We start from the raw sequence: 15,800 nt of genomic DNA on the forward strand, positions 1-15,800 counted from the left end.
TGTAGTCCATCAAAGTAATAAATCAATGCGATATTGGTTTCATTTTTTCGTATTTCCATGTCAGGATAATTAGTGCTAACTGAAGGCAGTAGTCGAGGCTGGGGAGCGGGTTGGCGGGGGGTATTACTGGGTTATCCGTGATTGACGTGACGTTAACGGTTTGGCCAGATCTGGAGATCCAACCTGGGCCGCGCGCATTGTGCCTGCACCTCGTCACGCAGGTTGCACGCGGGCAGCCCGTTGACTAAGATTAATGATCTCGCGCTGCTGCCTTTGTTTCCGCGTGCTGCCGTTTAGTGTGAAATACAATCCCAAAATATTATCTATCCCCTATTAATCCAGTAAATTTGTTCACACCACACATGTTGTTTAGAGCAATTTACAACCAGGGAGAGGAGGAAGGGAGGGGGGGATCTGTGAGCACAATTGCATTTAATTACTTGCGCTCTAATTAAATTCATTAAAGGATAATCAAATAAATGAAAGACAGAGCTTTGAAATCCGGAGTGAAAAACATGTGTCGTGTCTTCCTTGATGTAAAATATGGATGTGGGATTTTCAGGGGCAGTCATGCTGTTCAGGGAAAGGTTTTTTTTTCTCCAAACGTATGAATCCGATACCTTGCTAATACTACTGGCATTTCCTGGCTATGGCTTGCCTCACATTTAAACTGTGATTTTTAGAGCTGAGGGGCTAGACTCCCCGAAGACTGCAGGACAATCCTGTGGTTGATAATAGTGAAGTCACTGACTGTACAAATACAGAGAAAAAGAAACATTAGACAGCTCACTGGTGTTCATCTACTGAACCCTTTCTCTACACTGTGAGTAATGTGAGGGGATGAGAGGCTGGGAGGGAGGCTGGGAGAGAGGCTGGGAGAGAGAGGCTAGGAGAGAGGCTGGGGGGCTGGGAGAGAGGCTGGGAGAGAGGCTGGGAGAGAGAGGCTAGGAGAGAGGCTGGGGGGCTGGGAGAGAGAGGCTGAGAGAGAGGCTGGGAGAGAGAGGCTGGGAGAGAGAGAGGCTGTGAGAGAGAGAGGCTGGGACGGGGAGAGAGAGGCTGTGAGACAGAGAGGCTGTGAGAGAGAGGCTGGGAGAGAGAGAGGCTGGGAGAGAGAGAGGCTGTGAGAGAGAGGCTGGGAGAGAGAGAGAGGCTGGAAGAGAGAGAGGCTGGAAGAGAGAGGCTGGGAGAGAGAGAGGCTGGGAGAGAGAGAGGCTGGAAGAGAGAGGCTGGGAGAGAGAGAGGCTGTGAGAGAGAGAGGCTGGAAGAGAGAGGCTGGGAGAGAGAGAGAGGCTGGAAGAGAGAGAGGCTGGGAGAGAGAGGCTGGAAGAGAGAGAGGCTGGGAGAGGGGGTGAGAGGGCAATTTCCTTAAACATAGTCTGATGGGTAAGGGAAATGAAGCAACTCCACAAATCCTTCATATTAAACAGACATCTAGATAAAATCAATAAAAGTACAATATCACTCATCTCTCTCTGTCTCTGTCTCTCTCTCTGTCCCTCCCTCTCTCTCTCTCTCTCTCTCTCTCTCCCTCTCTTTCTCTCTCACACACACACACACACGCACACACACACACACACGCACACACACACACACACACACACACACACACACACACACACACACACACACACACACACACACACACACACACACACACTACTTTCGGCCAACACACTCTCCCTCCCTCCCCTGCAAGCTCAATGTAAATGTTTCCCAGACATGAAGGTGTAATAAGTGGCATTAGCGTAGCAGCGCTTAACGCTACAATGGTGTGCTGAGAGCAGTAGAGCAGAGCTCACTGAAGCCTCTCCAGGATATCACAGGCAGACATCCTTTGTAGATTCCTCTCCCACTGTGAGCAGCTTCACAGCTGGTTAAAGGCACCGTGAGTTCCACCGGCCCGGTTTGCACGCCGCCTTCCGAGAGCGCTCCTTTCCTCCCCTGCAACGCCCAACGCCATCATCTCACTTCCCTCTCTCTCCCCCCTACAGCTCCCGTCACAGCCCGCCACACACACGCATGCACACACACACACGCACACACACACACACTCCCCACAACCTCTGATCCCCCAGCCTTCAGAACCATTACAGAGCACTGCCTTTCCGTGATATTTATCTTTTTGTACCATCACATTACACTGATCCTTTCATACCTATCACACACACGGCTCCCCCACCAAAGGCCTGATCCTGCTGATACCTCACCAGGGTAACCCCCCCCCCCCCCCTCCCCGACTTCAGCCTTTTAAACCAATCAGACTAGCCAGCCGCGGAGGCCCAGGTCTTATCAGATCAGACCAGTCCCAGTACACTGCTCACTATTGTAGCCTCCCCGATGCACTAAGCCCTTCTAGACAGTGGGGGGACCTTGCTGTGGCTCACTGCAGCCACGGCCCCGGCCCCTCAGTTCAGCACCGCCATCATACTACACCGCCCCGCAACAATGCGGCTTCATTTCCGATGCACCCCACAGGTCAGATAGGGGGGGTCTGGTCCACGGTTACATTGTTCAGCCTGAACGTGGAGGGAGGGCCGTGCTCATTCGTGTGTTGTGTTCGCAAGGGGCGAGGTGTCAAACGGCAATCATATCACACACTACAATGGGATTGCACATTGATGAAGAAGATGACATCATCAAGGAGAATAGGGTGGAGTTCTTCCGTTTTTTTTTCTTTTCTTTTTTTTCTCTCTGACCTGATTTTAAAGTCAGATCAGATTTATAATCCAGCATGTAAAACAAAGAAAAAATCTGAAATACAAAAATACATGAAATTCACCACAGCATGATTCACAAAGTAGTCCTTATTTTCTTGTAGTGCTATCCTGTCATTAAGGTCAGGGTTAGTTTTGTAGTAGGCCTACTGTCCTGTCATCAGAGTTGAATTCAACAGTATTAACCAGACTGAGGTTTGGCACTGCTCAATGTTTATGACTCAATGTGACCAATAAGACCATCTCCCATATGTATATGGAATTACAAATATCAGTTTTTATTTGAATGCCTTCCCTTTCTATCATAACTGGATCTGAATGCACGTGTCATCACATCTAAAGAGTGACGAGTGTGTTTTCTGCCAAGTGCATAAATACTTTATTTTTTGCCCGTGTCACATAAGTGGAAGGCAATTCACTTCAGGCACACACTTATGCACTACGAGCTCAACTCCCTTTATAAATCTGCTGAGTGTTGTCTGCTGTATCATCACACACAATCCCCTCTAAGTGTTCCTGCCAGGGGCACACAGTATAAACTGCCTAGAGCTCAAATGAAAAGAGAGATAACCCGTCAATTAATGAAGGCCCAAAGTAGCCTACTGTACCTACTGTAACTTGTTATAGTCTCTAGCTATAGCACACGATCCTGGGGATACCACATAAGAGCTACAGTGTGAACACCTTTGAAGAGAGAAACATTTTCTTTAATCTGCTCCATATGCAGACAGACAGGTCATAGATTAGTGGATTGAGGCAGTGATCATGATGGATTATAGAGGGTGAAAGGAAAGACTATTTAGGCTGCTGAAGTCTAAACATTAGCCTACATCTGGTCTTTTGGATTTTCCATGGTAAGAAAATCAATTCAATGAATCTGTTTTTTGTTATTATTTATTTGGAAATAAATATAGACTAATGACTGCTTTTCTTTGTCATGTAAAATATACTAGTATGAGTTTAGTAGTAGTAGTAGTAGTAGTAGTAGTAGTAGTAGTAGTAGTAGTACAGTAGTAGTAGTAGTAGTAATAGTAGTAGTAGTAGCACTAAGTAGGTTATTGATCCCCGCGGGAAAATTGCACAACATATTTATATGGATAATGTATAAAGCAGTTCTTAGTCTAATACAAAATCATAGACGATGCTCAGCATGAGGAAATCATATTTTCATTCGTGAGAAATAATACACCGTCTGGTTTCAGGCTATTGGTCGCAGTCAAATTCCTTGAATGTGTGAACCATAGCCTATACATGGCAATAAAGAGATCTTGCATCTTGAATCTTCATAAGGCTAAAGAAAGCTTTCCTTCTGACGCTGCAGTCTCATCCTCACCGTGCCTCGCAGCAGCGCATACAGACCTACCGCTGACAACTGCACCAATCACATACCGCCGTACTGAACTTCTGCGAGTTTGGACCAATGAGAAAGCTGTTCATATTGACGCTGGAGCTTCAACTTGCTCGCGGGAACCAATCGGGAAGTCAACAGACTCGCGCTCCTCGTATTTATGGTAATTACTCCGGTTTTCCGAGCAAATACAATCGCAATTCTTCATCGTATATGCCTCTGAAGGTGTGGGGTTGCTAATATTTGACCGACAAGTGATTTGTAATTGTTAGAGAGACCGAATTCGAGGTGTGTGTCGTCCTAAAAACCTGTGAGCTGGGAAGCGAACAAGCCAACTGCACTGGCTTTTCACAGCTGATCTGAATCCTTGACAGCTAATGCAGGTGAAATACAGTATCATAGGTACCGGCTGAACATAATGACTCGAGGTCCATTTATTCATGTTGTTCTAGGTGCACAGATCAACTAAAATGAAGTTGTCTCGAGCTGAATACAAAGAGATTGTGAGAAGCACCGATCAGCTGAGACCCACACGTCAGAGCATGAAGATCCTAAAAGAGAGATTTCCAAAGTAAGTGCTGCTGCCACGCCCTCTCATCACTTGACATTAGTGCTACTGTCCTCCGCATGGTTTAGGCTAGACTGTCCTCTCTCTCTCTCTCTCTCTCTCTCTCTCTCTCTCTCTCTCTCTCTCTCTCTCTCTCTCTCTCGCTCGCTCGCTCTATCTCTCTATCTCTCTCTCTTAGTTCAATTCAATTCAAAGGGCTTTTGGCACGGGAAACATGTTTACATACATTACATTGCCAAAGCAAACGTCACAAAAGATGTCATGTTCATATATTTTTTTGTCATATTCAAGGATGTTCTAGAGTAGAGTATTATGTTGTTCTATTCTGTTTGTAATCTTTATAGACTAGCCTACTACATCTCACACTGTCCTTGATGTTGCCATAGTGTACTGTATGATTATGCACTTGTTTAGAAAGGAGATGCACTTGTGAGTTCTGGCGAGTAGTAGTACACTGACTACCTACGTTAAATACAAATATTATAACCCGCTTTGGATAAAAGTGACCTGCTTAATGACTGTGATGTAATGTAGCGTAATACAACCTACAGCCTAATACATGGAGGATGCTCCACATTTCATGTGTGTGTGTTTCGGCTTTGCCACCTACACCGTGTGATGTGTGTGTCTCACTGTGTGATAAATAAAGATGTTTGTTGTTTTGTTTGTGCAGTGTAGGCTGGGCCTGTTTGCATGAGGGTTACTGTTGACCTGATTACATTTCTAATCACTGACCGGCTCTTCTCAGTTTTTATCCGATGCTCATTGCGCGGTCGTCCAGCGGTCCAGTGCACGGATCGGCCCCCAGCCCCGAGTGTAAGTGGGGGTTAATGGTCATGTTTGCGTTTCTCCTTGACACCGAGGGGACGCTCTTTATTGAATGTAACACGTGTAATCCCCCAAGGCCACCGGGACGCTGCTGATCCCACAGAGGTCACCGGCAGAGACTCATGAATGCGGGAGCTTCCTGCTCCCCATTGTGCCCTAATCACCAGCCAGGAGAAGGTACCAGAGGAGGTCCCAGAGGAGCGCGTGGCCTACCTTGAACATGCCTTTGTTCTGGCGTGTCAGCGCTTTACAGAATATGTTACCTCGCCTGCGTGTTCGGGTACCTTTTGTTTATATAAGAGAGCATCATTTTCTAATGTACTCGTAGTATTTTTTTTCCGTGTGAAATCCTTCAGCTTACCCCTAAAGGTGATTCTGTGTCTGAAGCAGACCTTGGACGTCATCGTACGACGTTTCTGGGGGTGATAATTAAAAAAAAACATTTGGATGTTTTCATGGCTGTGGTTCTGCGTGGCCGGTCCTCCCGGTGGTGCTGGCGCTCTTGTTTAGTCTTGCCGTTATTGTTATTATTTCCTCCACCGTAACCGATCACTGGGAGGCCCCTGCTCCTTAAACCCCCCCCACGCCTCCTCAGAGGCCCCTGCTCCTTAAACCCCCCCCACGCCTCCTCAGAGGCCCCTGCTCCTTAAACCCCCCCCACGCCTCCTCAGAGGCCCCTGCTCCCTAACCCCCCCCCCCCTCCCCGCCTCCTCAGAGGCCCCTGCTCCTTAAACCCCCCCCCTCCCCGCCTCCTCAGAGGCCCCTGCTCCCTAACCCCCCCCCCCCCCGCCTCCTCAGAGGCCCCTGCTCCTTAAACCCCCCCCTCCCTGCCTCCTCAGAGGCCCCTGCTCCTTAAACTCCCCCCTCCCCGCCTCCTCAGAGGCCCCTGCTCCTTAAACACCCCCCCTCCCCGCCTCCTCAGAGGCCCCTGCTCCTTAAACCCCCCCCACGCCTCCTCAGAGGCCCCTGCTCCTTAAACCCCCCCCGCGCCTCCTCAGAAGCCCCTGCTCCTTAAACCCCGCCCCCCTAGCCTCCTCAGAGGCCCCTGCTCCTTAAACCCCCCCCTCCCCGCCTCCTCAGAGGCCCCTGCTCCTTAAACACCCCCCCTCCCCGCCTCCTCAGAGGCCCCTGCTCCTTAAACCCCGCCCCCCACACCTCCTCAGAGGCCCCTGCTCCTTAAACCCCCCCCTCCCCGCCTCCTCAGAGGCCCCTGCTCCTTAAACACCCCCCCTCCCCGCCTCCTCAGAGGCCCCTGCTCCTTAAACACCCCCCCTCCCCGCCTCCTCAGAGGCCCCTGACAGGCAGCCATGGCAGCACTGTTTTCACAGCCTGCAAAATTATTCTGCTTGTCCAATCAGCTGAGCCGGGCTCTGGGGGGTTAGTGATTGGACTGGCAGGAAATCAGGCTCTTAAGACATAACATATCGACTAGGCCATCCATCATCTCTTAGCATGCGCTCAGGCACGACACGCCCCCCCCCTCCCAATCTCCCCCTTGGACTGTGGGAGTCCTGCCACTGCGTAAACACTGGCCAGGCTGGGGTGTGCGGTGGGGAGTCTAGCCTACATGGCATTAGTGGGATGGGGGGGGGGGACTTGCCCACATAGAGGAGAGGGAGGGGGGCAGGTAGTGAGATAATGAGACAGAGGGACAGTTGATGTTAAATATTGTCAACCCAGATAGTTAGAGGAAGGCCTACACCACGTAGCCGCTCAGCTTTGAACTCGGGTTTCACACACACAGCAATTCACAGCACTGTATCGTTTAGCCACATTTAACATTAAGCCGCTCCGAATTCTTTTGTGCAGTTGCCCTATTTGTCATACTGGAACGGACGCAGGCAATGTTCCAAAATGCTGCATCCTCTCAAGCACAAAAGTAATTTGCAATCATTGCTTTTGATAGGACATTCAATGGGAGGGATATCCAAACCCTTGATGATAATGATTGTGATGGGCCGTTTCAAGGTGATTTCCACAGGACGCCTGTCACTCTCTCCTGTGGGATGGGGCACGCATAGGGGGTGGAGAGTAGAGAGAGGGAGGGAGAGAGAGAGGGAGAGATGCGTGGCGGGGCCCTCATCTGTATCCCCTGTGTAACACAGATGTTGGGAGTCATCTGTCAGCCCGCTCTGTCCTGCCGGGCCCGGCTGCTCTGAGGGGAACAGAATTGGACACGGTGCTGTCACTCTTTACCCCCCCCCCCCCCCGCTCACAATGGAGAGGAACATGCAAAATACCACCCCCGCCCCTCCCTACCCGCCCCTCCCGCCCATCCAGCTGGGGTGTCCTGCCTAGTGTCTGCACCCTGGCTACAATGAGAGGCAGGCAGGCAGGCAGGGCAGAGTGGGGGGGGAGTGACATCAGGCCTTTCTCTGGCCGCGTATTAGAATTGGAAATGATGGGCTGCTGCTCTCCTAGGCCTCGTCTGGCTTCCCTGGGTGAAGAAGAGGGGACCCCAGTCCCTCTGCCCGGTCCCCAGAGAGAGAGAGAGAAGAGGAGGAGAGTAAGAGAGACTCCTCTGGCCCCTGTGCGCTACCTTATGAATGAATTTGGGATGTAATGATCACTCCCCCCTTTAAAAGGCCATTGAGCTCATTCTGCACATGGCCCAGCGTGGAGGGAGGGGCGGTGTGTGTGTGTGTGTGTGTGTGTGTGTGTGTTGCGTGCGTGCGTGCGTGCGGGGTGGAGAGATATTACGGCAGATGCTACTATTTTGGAATATGTTTAAAAGGAAAAGGAGAAGTCCCCCTCTCTCACACACACACACACGCCCGCGCACACACACACACACGCACACACAACTCCCTGGCATAGAGTCCCTGAACGTTTGTGAATCGGGCCCTAATGTGCCGTTTTCATCAGCAGCGAGGCGGGCTGCAATATGGTGCCTGCGCCTCGCTGGGGGAATATGAATGTTGATTAAGCATGCGTTCAGCCTTTTGAAATTCTGAAGAAGTGTCAGAGTAATGGATGTTGAGCAAATGTCAAGCATTTGTTAATTTCTCTGTTATTTGGGGTTTATCTAGCGTGATCCAGGGGGGGGGGGGGCGGAGGCCAGGCTTGTTGTGGCATGTGCCATTGATATGGTGATTTCCTGGCTGCAGACACTTTGTTTTTGATGGTAATATTGTGGCTGGGGAGGAAGCCCAGCGACTCGCTCATTGATTATTTGTTGTGGTTATGGTGTTTATCTCTCTATTACATGCCAGTTAATCCACAGGATTTTGTATTATTCCTTAACTAACCTCTGGGTTCTCCCGCTCATTAAAAGGGCTTTTTAGTAGCACACAAAGCAGGCTGTGAAATGTAGTGTGTTGCTCCCAGTTGTAGTTTCAACCTGTTCTCATTTCCTGTGGCTAGCGGCAGTTGCTCTAGGTCTATCTTCACAGTAATATATTGAATTCATGGACAATCTTTGTTTATGGTATATAAAAAAAATAATCTTAAATCTACATGATCTAGAGAGAGTTTTAGACCTGTACCCTGGGGACTAGAGGCCTACATAGGATTGTTCAAAGGCTTTCAGTAGCAAAAATATAATGTTAGAAATGACATTCCTCAGTAAAGCTCCGAAATTTAGCATTTAAAAAAAAAATATTATTATTTATTATTTTCCTCCCGACATTACTTATTATTAATGTTAACATTTCAATGTTATTTCCCCCTCCCACAAATAGGCCTAATGCTACTGTAGCTGTCAGAGTGGTGGTAGCCAGGCTGTTATAGTGTGGATGTGGTGTTGGCCAGGCTGTTATAGGTTCTGTCCCAATTCAAGGGTTGCATCCTACCTAGGTCGCAGCCTACATGGTCTACGTAGGTCGCGTCCTTCAGGCCAGGTAGGCCGGATGTAAATGTTTTGGGAAATGGGACGGTCTAGCCTACGGAGGATTCCCAACTCGTCATTTTGTCGCCTAGGCAGCACCAAGCGCGCCGGTAGCGCGACCTGTCCTGAGGTAACTTAGCGCGACCTGTCCTGAGGTAACTTAGCGCGACCTGTCCTGAGGTAACCATTGTGGATGCCCAATGCTGATGACAGGTTGTTATGGAAACACCACAGAAAATGCCTATCTAAATCGTCTATCTAAACTCGTAGATACAGGCACGCGTAATTTGGATTAAGTTTCCACATATTGGGATTCTATGGTGGTACTATCAGGCATGAACATTTATTAAAACTTAATAATATTAACATCAAAGCGGTTTGAAAACGTTTTAAAATCCGAGCAATGGCGGCTGGTACAGGAATTCATCCGGACCGAAACGCATTCTGGGAGGGAGGCCGCGAAGGATCCAGCAGTTGTATCCTTCAAATTCGTCAAAAGTAGGCCGCATTTGTGGGCTGCATTCGGAGGACTCTTCGTAGGTTGAATGAATTGGGACAGCACTTGTCGCCCCACTGTGATGTACAGTAGCAGCCTTCAAATCCAGCCTAGGTAGGATGCAACCCTTGAATTGGGACAGAGCCATAGTGTGGATGTGGTGTTGGCCAGACTGTTATAGTGTGGATGTGGTGCTGGCCAGGCTGTTATAGTGTGGATGTGGTGTTGGTCTGGTTGTTATAGTGTGGATGTGGTGTTGGTCTGGTTGTTATAGTGTGGATGTGGTGCTGTCCTGGCTGTTATAGTGTGGATGTGGTGTTGGTCTGGCTGTTATAGTGTGGATGTGGTGTTGGCCAGGCTGTTATAGTGTGGATGTGGTGTTGGTCTGGCTGTTATAGTGTGGATGTGGTGTTGGTCTGGCTGTTATAGTGTGGATGTGGTGTTGGTCTGGCTGTTATAGTGTGGATGTGGTGTTGGTCTGGCTGTTATAGTGTGGATGTGGTGTTGGTCTGGCTGTTATAGTGTGGATGTGGTGTTGGCCAGGCTGTTATAATGTGGATGTGGTGTTGGTCTGGTTGTTATAGTGTGGATGTGGTGTTGGTCTAGCTGTTATAGTGTGGATGTGGTGCTGGCCAGGCTGTTATAGTGTGGATGTGGTGTTGGTCTCGCTGTTATAGTGTGGATGTGGTGTTGGTCTGGCTGTTAGTGTGGATGTGGTGTTGGTCTGGCTGTTATAGTGTGGATGTGGTGTTGGTCTGGTTGTTATGGTGTGGATGTGGTGTTGGTCTGGCTGTTATGGTGTGGATGTGGTGTTTGCCTGGCTGTTATAGTGTGGATGTGGCATTGGCTTACACACACACACACACACACACACGCGTGCTCTGCCAGCTGTCAAGCATTTGTGGGTGAAACTCCTCCAGCCAATGGGAGCGCTGTCTGTGTAGACCAAGATGCGGAGGGAGAACCAATCACGGAGCTGGAGGGGCTGATGTGATCAGAAGAACCTCGGATAGAGGGAGAGAGGAGAGGGAGAGAGAGGAGTGAGGCTGTGCTGATTTTACAACTCCAGGTCAGGTTGAGGAGCTCATGAATAATTGATGTGATCAATGACGTGATTAGGAAGTCCAGGGATGCTGCACTTCCTCCCAGTTCAGGGGTGTCCTGCTCGGGGTTGGCGCGCTCGGCGTAGCTACTGTAAACCAACGCTGTGGCTCACTGGGCTAACCACGCAGACGTGGCTCACTGGGCTAACCACGCAGACGTGGCTCACTGGGCTAACCACGCAGACGTGGCTCACTGGGCTAACCACGCAGACGTGGCTCACTGGGCCAACCACGCAGACGTGGCTCACTGGGCTAACCACGCAGACGTGGCTCACTGGGCTAACCACGCAGACGTGGCTCACTGGGCTAACCACGCAGACGTGGCTCACTGGGCTAACCACGCAGACGTGGCTCACTGGGCTAACCACGCAGACGTGGCTCACTGGGCTAACCACGCAGACGCAAGCTACTGTCAGCTGACGGACTATGTTGTCAATCATTGGACATATACATAGGACACTACACTACATGCTGTACACCGATTCTAAATATCCAAAAGGCTCTTCATAATTTGTGTTATTAAGAATGGTGGAAAATATAACTTTATTTACACTGACGGCTTTGGATGAAAACCTTAGCACATACTGTAAAAGACACACGCGTGCGCAACAACAGGAGGTGCACTGTACAACCCTCTACAGCTGGGCAGCTATGCTGGAGTCCCTAGCCCCGGGTTCCGTTTGCACACTGGAATCAATCGCAACAGAATAATGGAACAAATTGGCCAGAATGGACCAAGCGGCACGGCCATGCTTCAGGGACGGGGCGGTCGCTCATCGGAACGTTGTTGTCTTGCTAGATCAGAGGACACGCGAGACACAGGATGGATATCGGAGACCTCATTTCCAATTTTTTTTTTTTTTTAGACGAGAGCTTGCAGAGACAGCAATGATAACAATGACACTATATCGCCTAACAATAGTAACGCGCAATGATAGCTACGGTATAACGTGTTTTGCCAAGTCTTTCACCACTCATCACAGTCAGGACTGCCTTACTGGCCCCGCTCTGCCCACCAGGGTACTAGAGCGGTTGTGGCGTGTTGGACACCTCTGAGGGGCCAGATGTAGAAGATTATAATAAAGTACGGGCTGATATTTCTCTCTGTCAGGTCGGTGATATGGAGCGAGATGCCCTGTTGTGCTTCTGGTAAAGACATCTCTTGTCCCTCCACACTCCCCCATGGCTCACTCCGCTGGCTTCCTCACACACTTCCTGTCTGTAGTTTAATACACTCAGGGTCTGATGGGAGGGAGGGGGGAGGGGGGGTTGGGGGGCGGGGGTCACTGCAGCCAAGAAGAATCTGATGGTTTTTGTTAAGGAAATATTAGATTTGTCTTTTGGTTTTCAACACGGTCTGCTATAGTAATTGATACAAATAATGGAGTGGATATGCTAGTAGTTTCAGACTGGCATAGGCCTAAAACTACAACAATCAATATCAACAAAGTGATATTGAAAGTACTGGAGGTTAGGTCGATAGACGAATGGGATTTATTATGGATGGTATGCCTAACTTTACCCATATCTCACAATTAATCAATTTGTCTGCATTCAATTCCTCATTCACATTAACATTTACATTAAAGAGAGTTCTGAAGAAAATCAGCTGTAATGGTAAACGTCTTTGTTCATTAAACAAGTATTTGTTTGTAGCGGCATGATTCTGTGCTGTGTGTGTCTCAGTGTGGCTGATCTAAATGTATCACAGTTAGACTATCCAATGAGGACTAAAGACATATTTCTTCGCCAGGCTGATGATGCTAGGCTAGACAGATGTTAGCTGTCTCCTATCAGCATGTATAATTACAGACATTTGCATATAGTATTTAACCAAAATACATCCAGCTATTTCCTTCAGCGTGAAATATTCATTCAAGGGAAAGAAAGACTAGTTTAGATTTCCCATTTTAATGTCAGAATGGTGCTCTCTAGTTGGTTAGATCTCAAGATTTCATACAGTATCCAAACAGTAACATTATGTTAATAGTCTCATAGTCAGTAGTAATACTAGAGTCAGTAGTAATACTAGTCTAATTGAGTCAGTAGTAATACTAGTCTAATTGAGTCAGTAGTAATACTATAGTCTACTTGAGTCAGTAGTATCACAAGAGTCTAATAGTAGTAATACTAGAGTCTAATAGTAGTAATACTAGAGTCTAATAGAGTAGTAATACTAGAGTCTATTAGTCAGTAGTAGGGATGAGACGGTATACCGTAAAACCGTGAACCGCGGTATAAAATGTCCACGGTATTAGAACCGTGACATTCCCTGTGTTTACGGTATTACATTTATGGTATTACACAATAATGCGCTGCTGAAACTTGACATTTCAAGTTGCTTGCAACAGTTCATTTTGTAATTTAATATAAGCTTGCTATTAATAAACAGCTTAATTACAGTGTCATTATTTGTGTGTATTTTCCATCATGTGTTGCACTGTAGTTCCTTCAAAGTAAAATACTTGTTTTTTGTGTGTGTTGGGGAGGTGAAATATACCGTATACCGTGAAATACCGTAAACCGTACCGTGTAACTAGATACCGTACCGTAATGCTAATGCCGTAAGTAATAGTAATACTAGTCTAATAGAGTTGGTAGTAATACTAGAGTCTAATAGAGTAGTAATACTAGAGTCTAATAGTCATAATACTAGTCTAATAGACTTGGTAGTAATACTAGAGTGTAATAGAGTAGTAATACTAGAGTCTAGTCAGTAGTAATACTAGAGTCTAATAGAGTAGTAATACTAGAGTATAATTGTCAGTAGTAATACTAGAGTCTAATAGAGTAGTAATACTAGTCTAGTAGAGTAGTAATACTAGTCTAATTGTCAGTAGTAATACTAGTCTAATTGTCAGTAGTAATACTAGTCTAATAGAGTAGTAATACTAGAGTCTAATTGTCAGTAGTAATACTAGAGTCTAATAGTGTAGTAATACTAGAGTCTAGTCAGTAGTAATACTAGAGTCTAATAGAGTAGTAATACTCGAGTCTAGTCAGTAGTAATACTAGTCTAATAGAGTAATAATACTAGTCTAGTCAGTAGTAATACTAGTCTAATAGAGTAGTAATACTCGAGTCTAGTCAGTAGTAATACTAGAGTCTAATAGAGTAATAATACTAGAGTCTAGTCAGTAGTAATACTAGAGTCTAATAGAGTAGTAATACTAGAGTCTAATAGAGTAGTAATACTAGAGTCTAGTCAGTAGTAATACTAGAGTCTAATAGAGTAATAATACTAGAGTCTAGTCAGTAGTAATACTAGAGTCTAATAGAGTAGTAATACTCGAGTCTAGTCAGTAGTAATACTAGAGTCTAATAGAGTAATAATACTAGTCTAGTCAGTAGTAATACTAGTCTAATAGAGTAGTAATACTCGAGTCTAGTCAGTAGTAATACTAGAGTCTAATAGAGTAGTAATACTAGAGTCTAATAGAGTAGTAATACTCACCATACCTCAGTTGTCTCCGTGCCCTGAAGACTTGAGTACAAGCAGCACTCTGCAGGCAGATCATCCCAACACCAAGCACTGTCACAGCATATGATCCCCATGCCATTAGCCAGGTGGCTCTCATTAGGTAAATTACTGCTATCGTTTATAATTAATTATTTGTAAATAGGAAGATTCTGAATATAATTGATAGTGTATATGTCTCCCCCCTCCAGCTAGGGTTAGTATCATAGGTCTCTTGTTCTTTCTGATTCAAACAGCAAATCTCTTAACAACAAAATTCCACTTTTTGTGTTTCATCTTCTACTTTTCCTACACCACATTACAGGACTCAATTATCCTGTAATTCTATACAGCGCCATGTCTTACACAGTATACTGTATCAGGCAATGGAAAAGTATATCCAGTCGTTAATTATAGCAGAGAACAGACAGTCATTCCACTAGGGTAACAGCGAAGGTCCTAATTGTTTCAATCAGATGTGGTGCATTACTATTTTGGGCTCCATGCATATTAATGTGGTATGCTAGGCTGTAAGGATGGCTAATTATCTGGAGAGTGAATGATTCCCTAAGCACTCTTCTGTTTCCTGACCTTCTGTCTCCCCGGCTTCTAAATTACCAAACACGCACCAGCATTTGGGAAAGTTCCTCTCGGAGAGGTCAATGTGTTTGTCACAAATGTTTTTGACCCTTAAACTTCTCAATGAGACTATAAAAAGTGCACGAGACATCATTTATTTCCAGTCGACTCGCCTGAATTTATTGTTAAGTTGAGATGTGACGGAGCCCAGCGCTGTGTGTATCTGTGTGTATCTGTGCGTATCTGTGCGTATCTGTGTGTATCTGTGTGTATCTGTGTGTGTTGCCTGATAGAAGCTATCTGTTTTCACTCTTTTGGCTCATCAGGGAGATGGGCAATGATGATGAGCTGAGCCAGGCTCTGGGAGTGAGACAGGGCTCTCTGTGTTTACTGATGCTATCGGAATGGGGTCATCCTAGCTATGGTCATTGTTATTGACCCCAACAGGAAGGACCTCATCAGATCTACTGATAACCTGAGGGAAGTACAGGCTGATAAAAGACCTCATTCCTTCCAATGTCTCTCTCTCTCTCTCTCTCTCTCTCTCTCTCTCTCTCTCTCTCTCTCTCTCTCTCTGTGTGATGTTTGCTCAAATTATTTCTTTACCAAACTGATATGTGTGCTGCTGTGTGCATTGTGACATAATAGCCTCTTATTGTGAAAGTTTTCCGACTTAGAAAATGAATCCTACTTCCTCTAGTTTAGCAGCGCTCAGCACTCATACTCACCATATGGAGGATATCAATGGGATGCATAGCAATGCTTACTACATCAATTTGTGGGTTATAACTGGCACACAATAGAGCCCCAGATCGTCCTATTGCGAAGTGTGTGTGTGTGTGTGTGCGTGTGCGTGTGCGTGTGCGTGTGCGTGTGCGCGT

General features: G+C 46.9%; 1 protein-coding gene across 1 annotated transcript in view; it reads left to right on the forward strand.

Annotated features, from left to right (window-relative positions):
• Positions 1–4,192: 4,192 nt before the first annotated feature.
• The window catches only part of cdin1 (CDAN1 interacting nuclease 1), a gene marked incomplete at its 3' end in the record, with an annotated part of 44,446 nt that continues 32,838 nt past the window's right edge, over positions 4,193–15,800 (forward strand). The window contains exons 1-2 of the mRNA XM_084451477.1: positions 4,193–4,225; positions 4,515–4,633. Of these exons, the coding sequence (XP_084307603.1) occupies positions 4,223–4,225; positions 4,515–4,633 (122 nt within the window). The 5' untranslated portion in view covers positions 4,193–4,222. The remainder of the gene's footprint in view (positions 4,226–4,514; positions 4,634–15,800) is intronic.

This window comes from Borostomias antarcticus, assembly GCF_949987555.1.
Source record: "Borostomias antarcticus genome assembly, chromosome: 16".
Classification (NCBI taxonomy): domain Eukaryota; kingdom Metazoa; phylum Chordata; class Actinopteri; order Stomiiformes; family Stomiidae; genus Borostomias; species Borostomias antarcticus.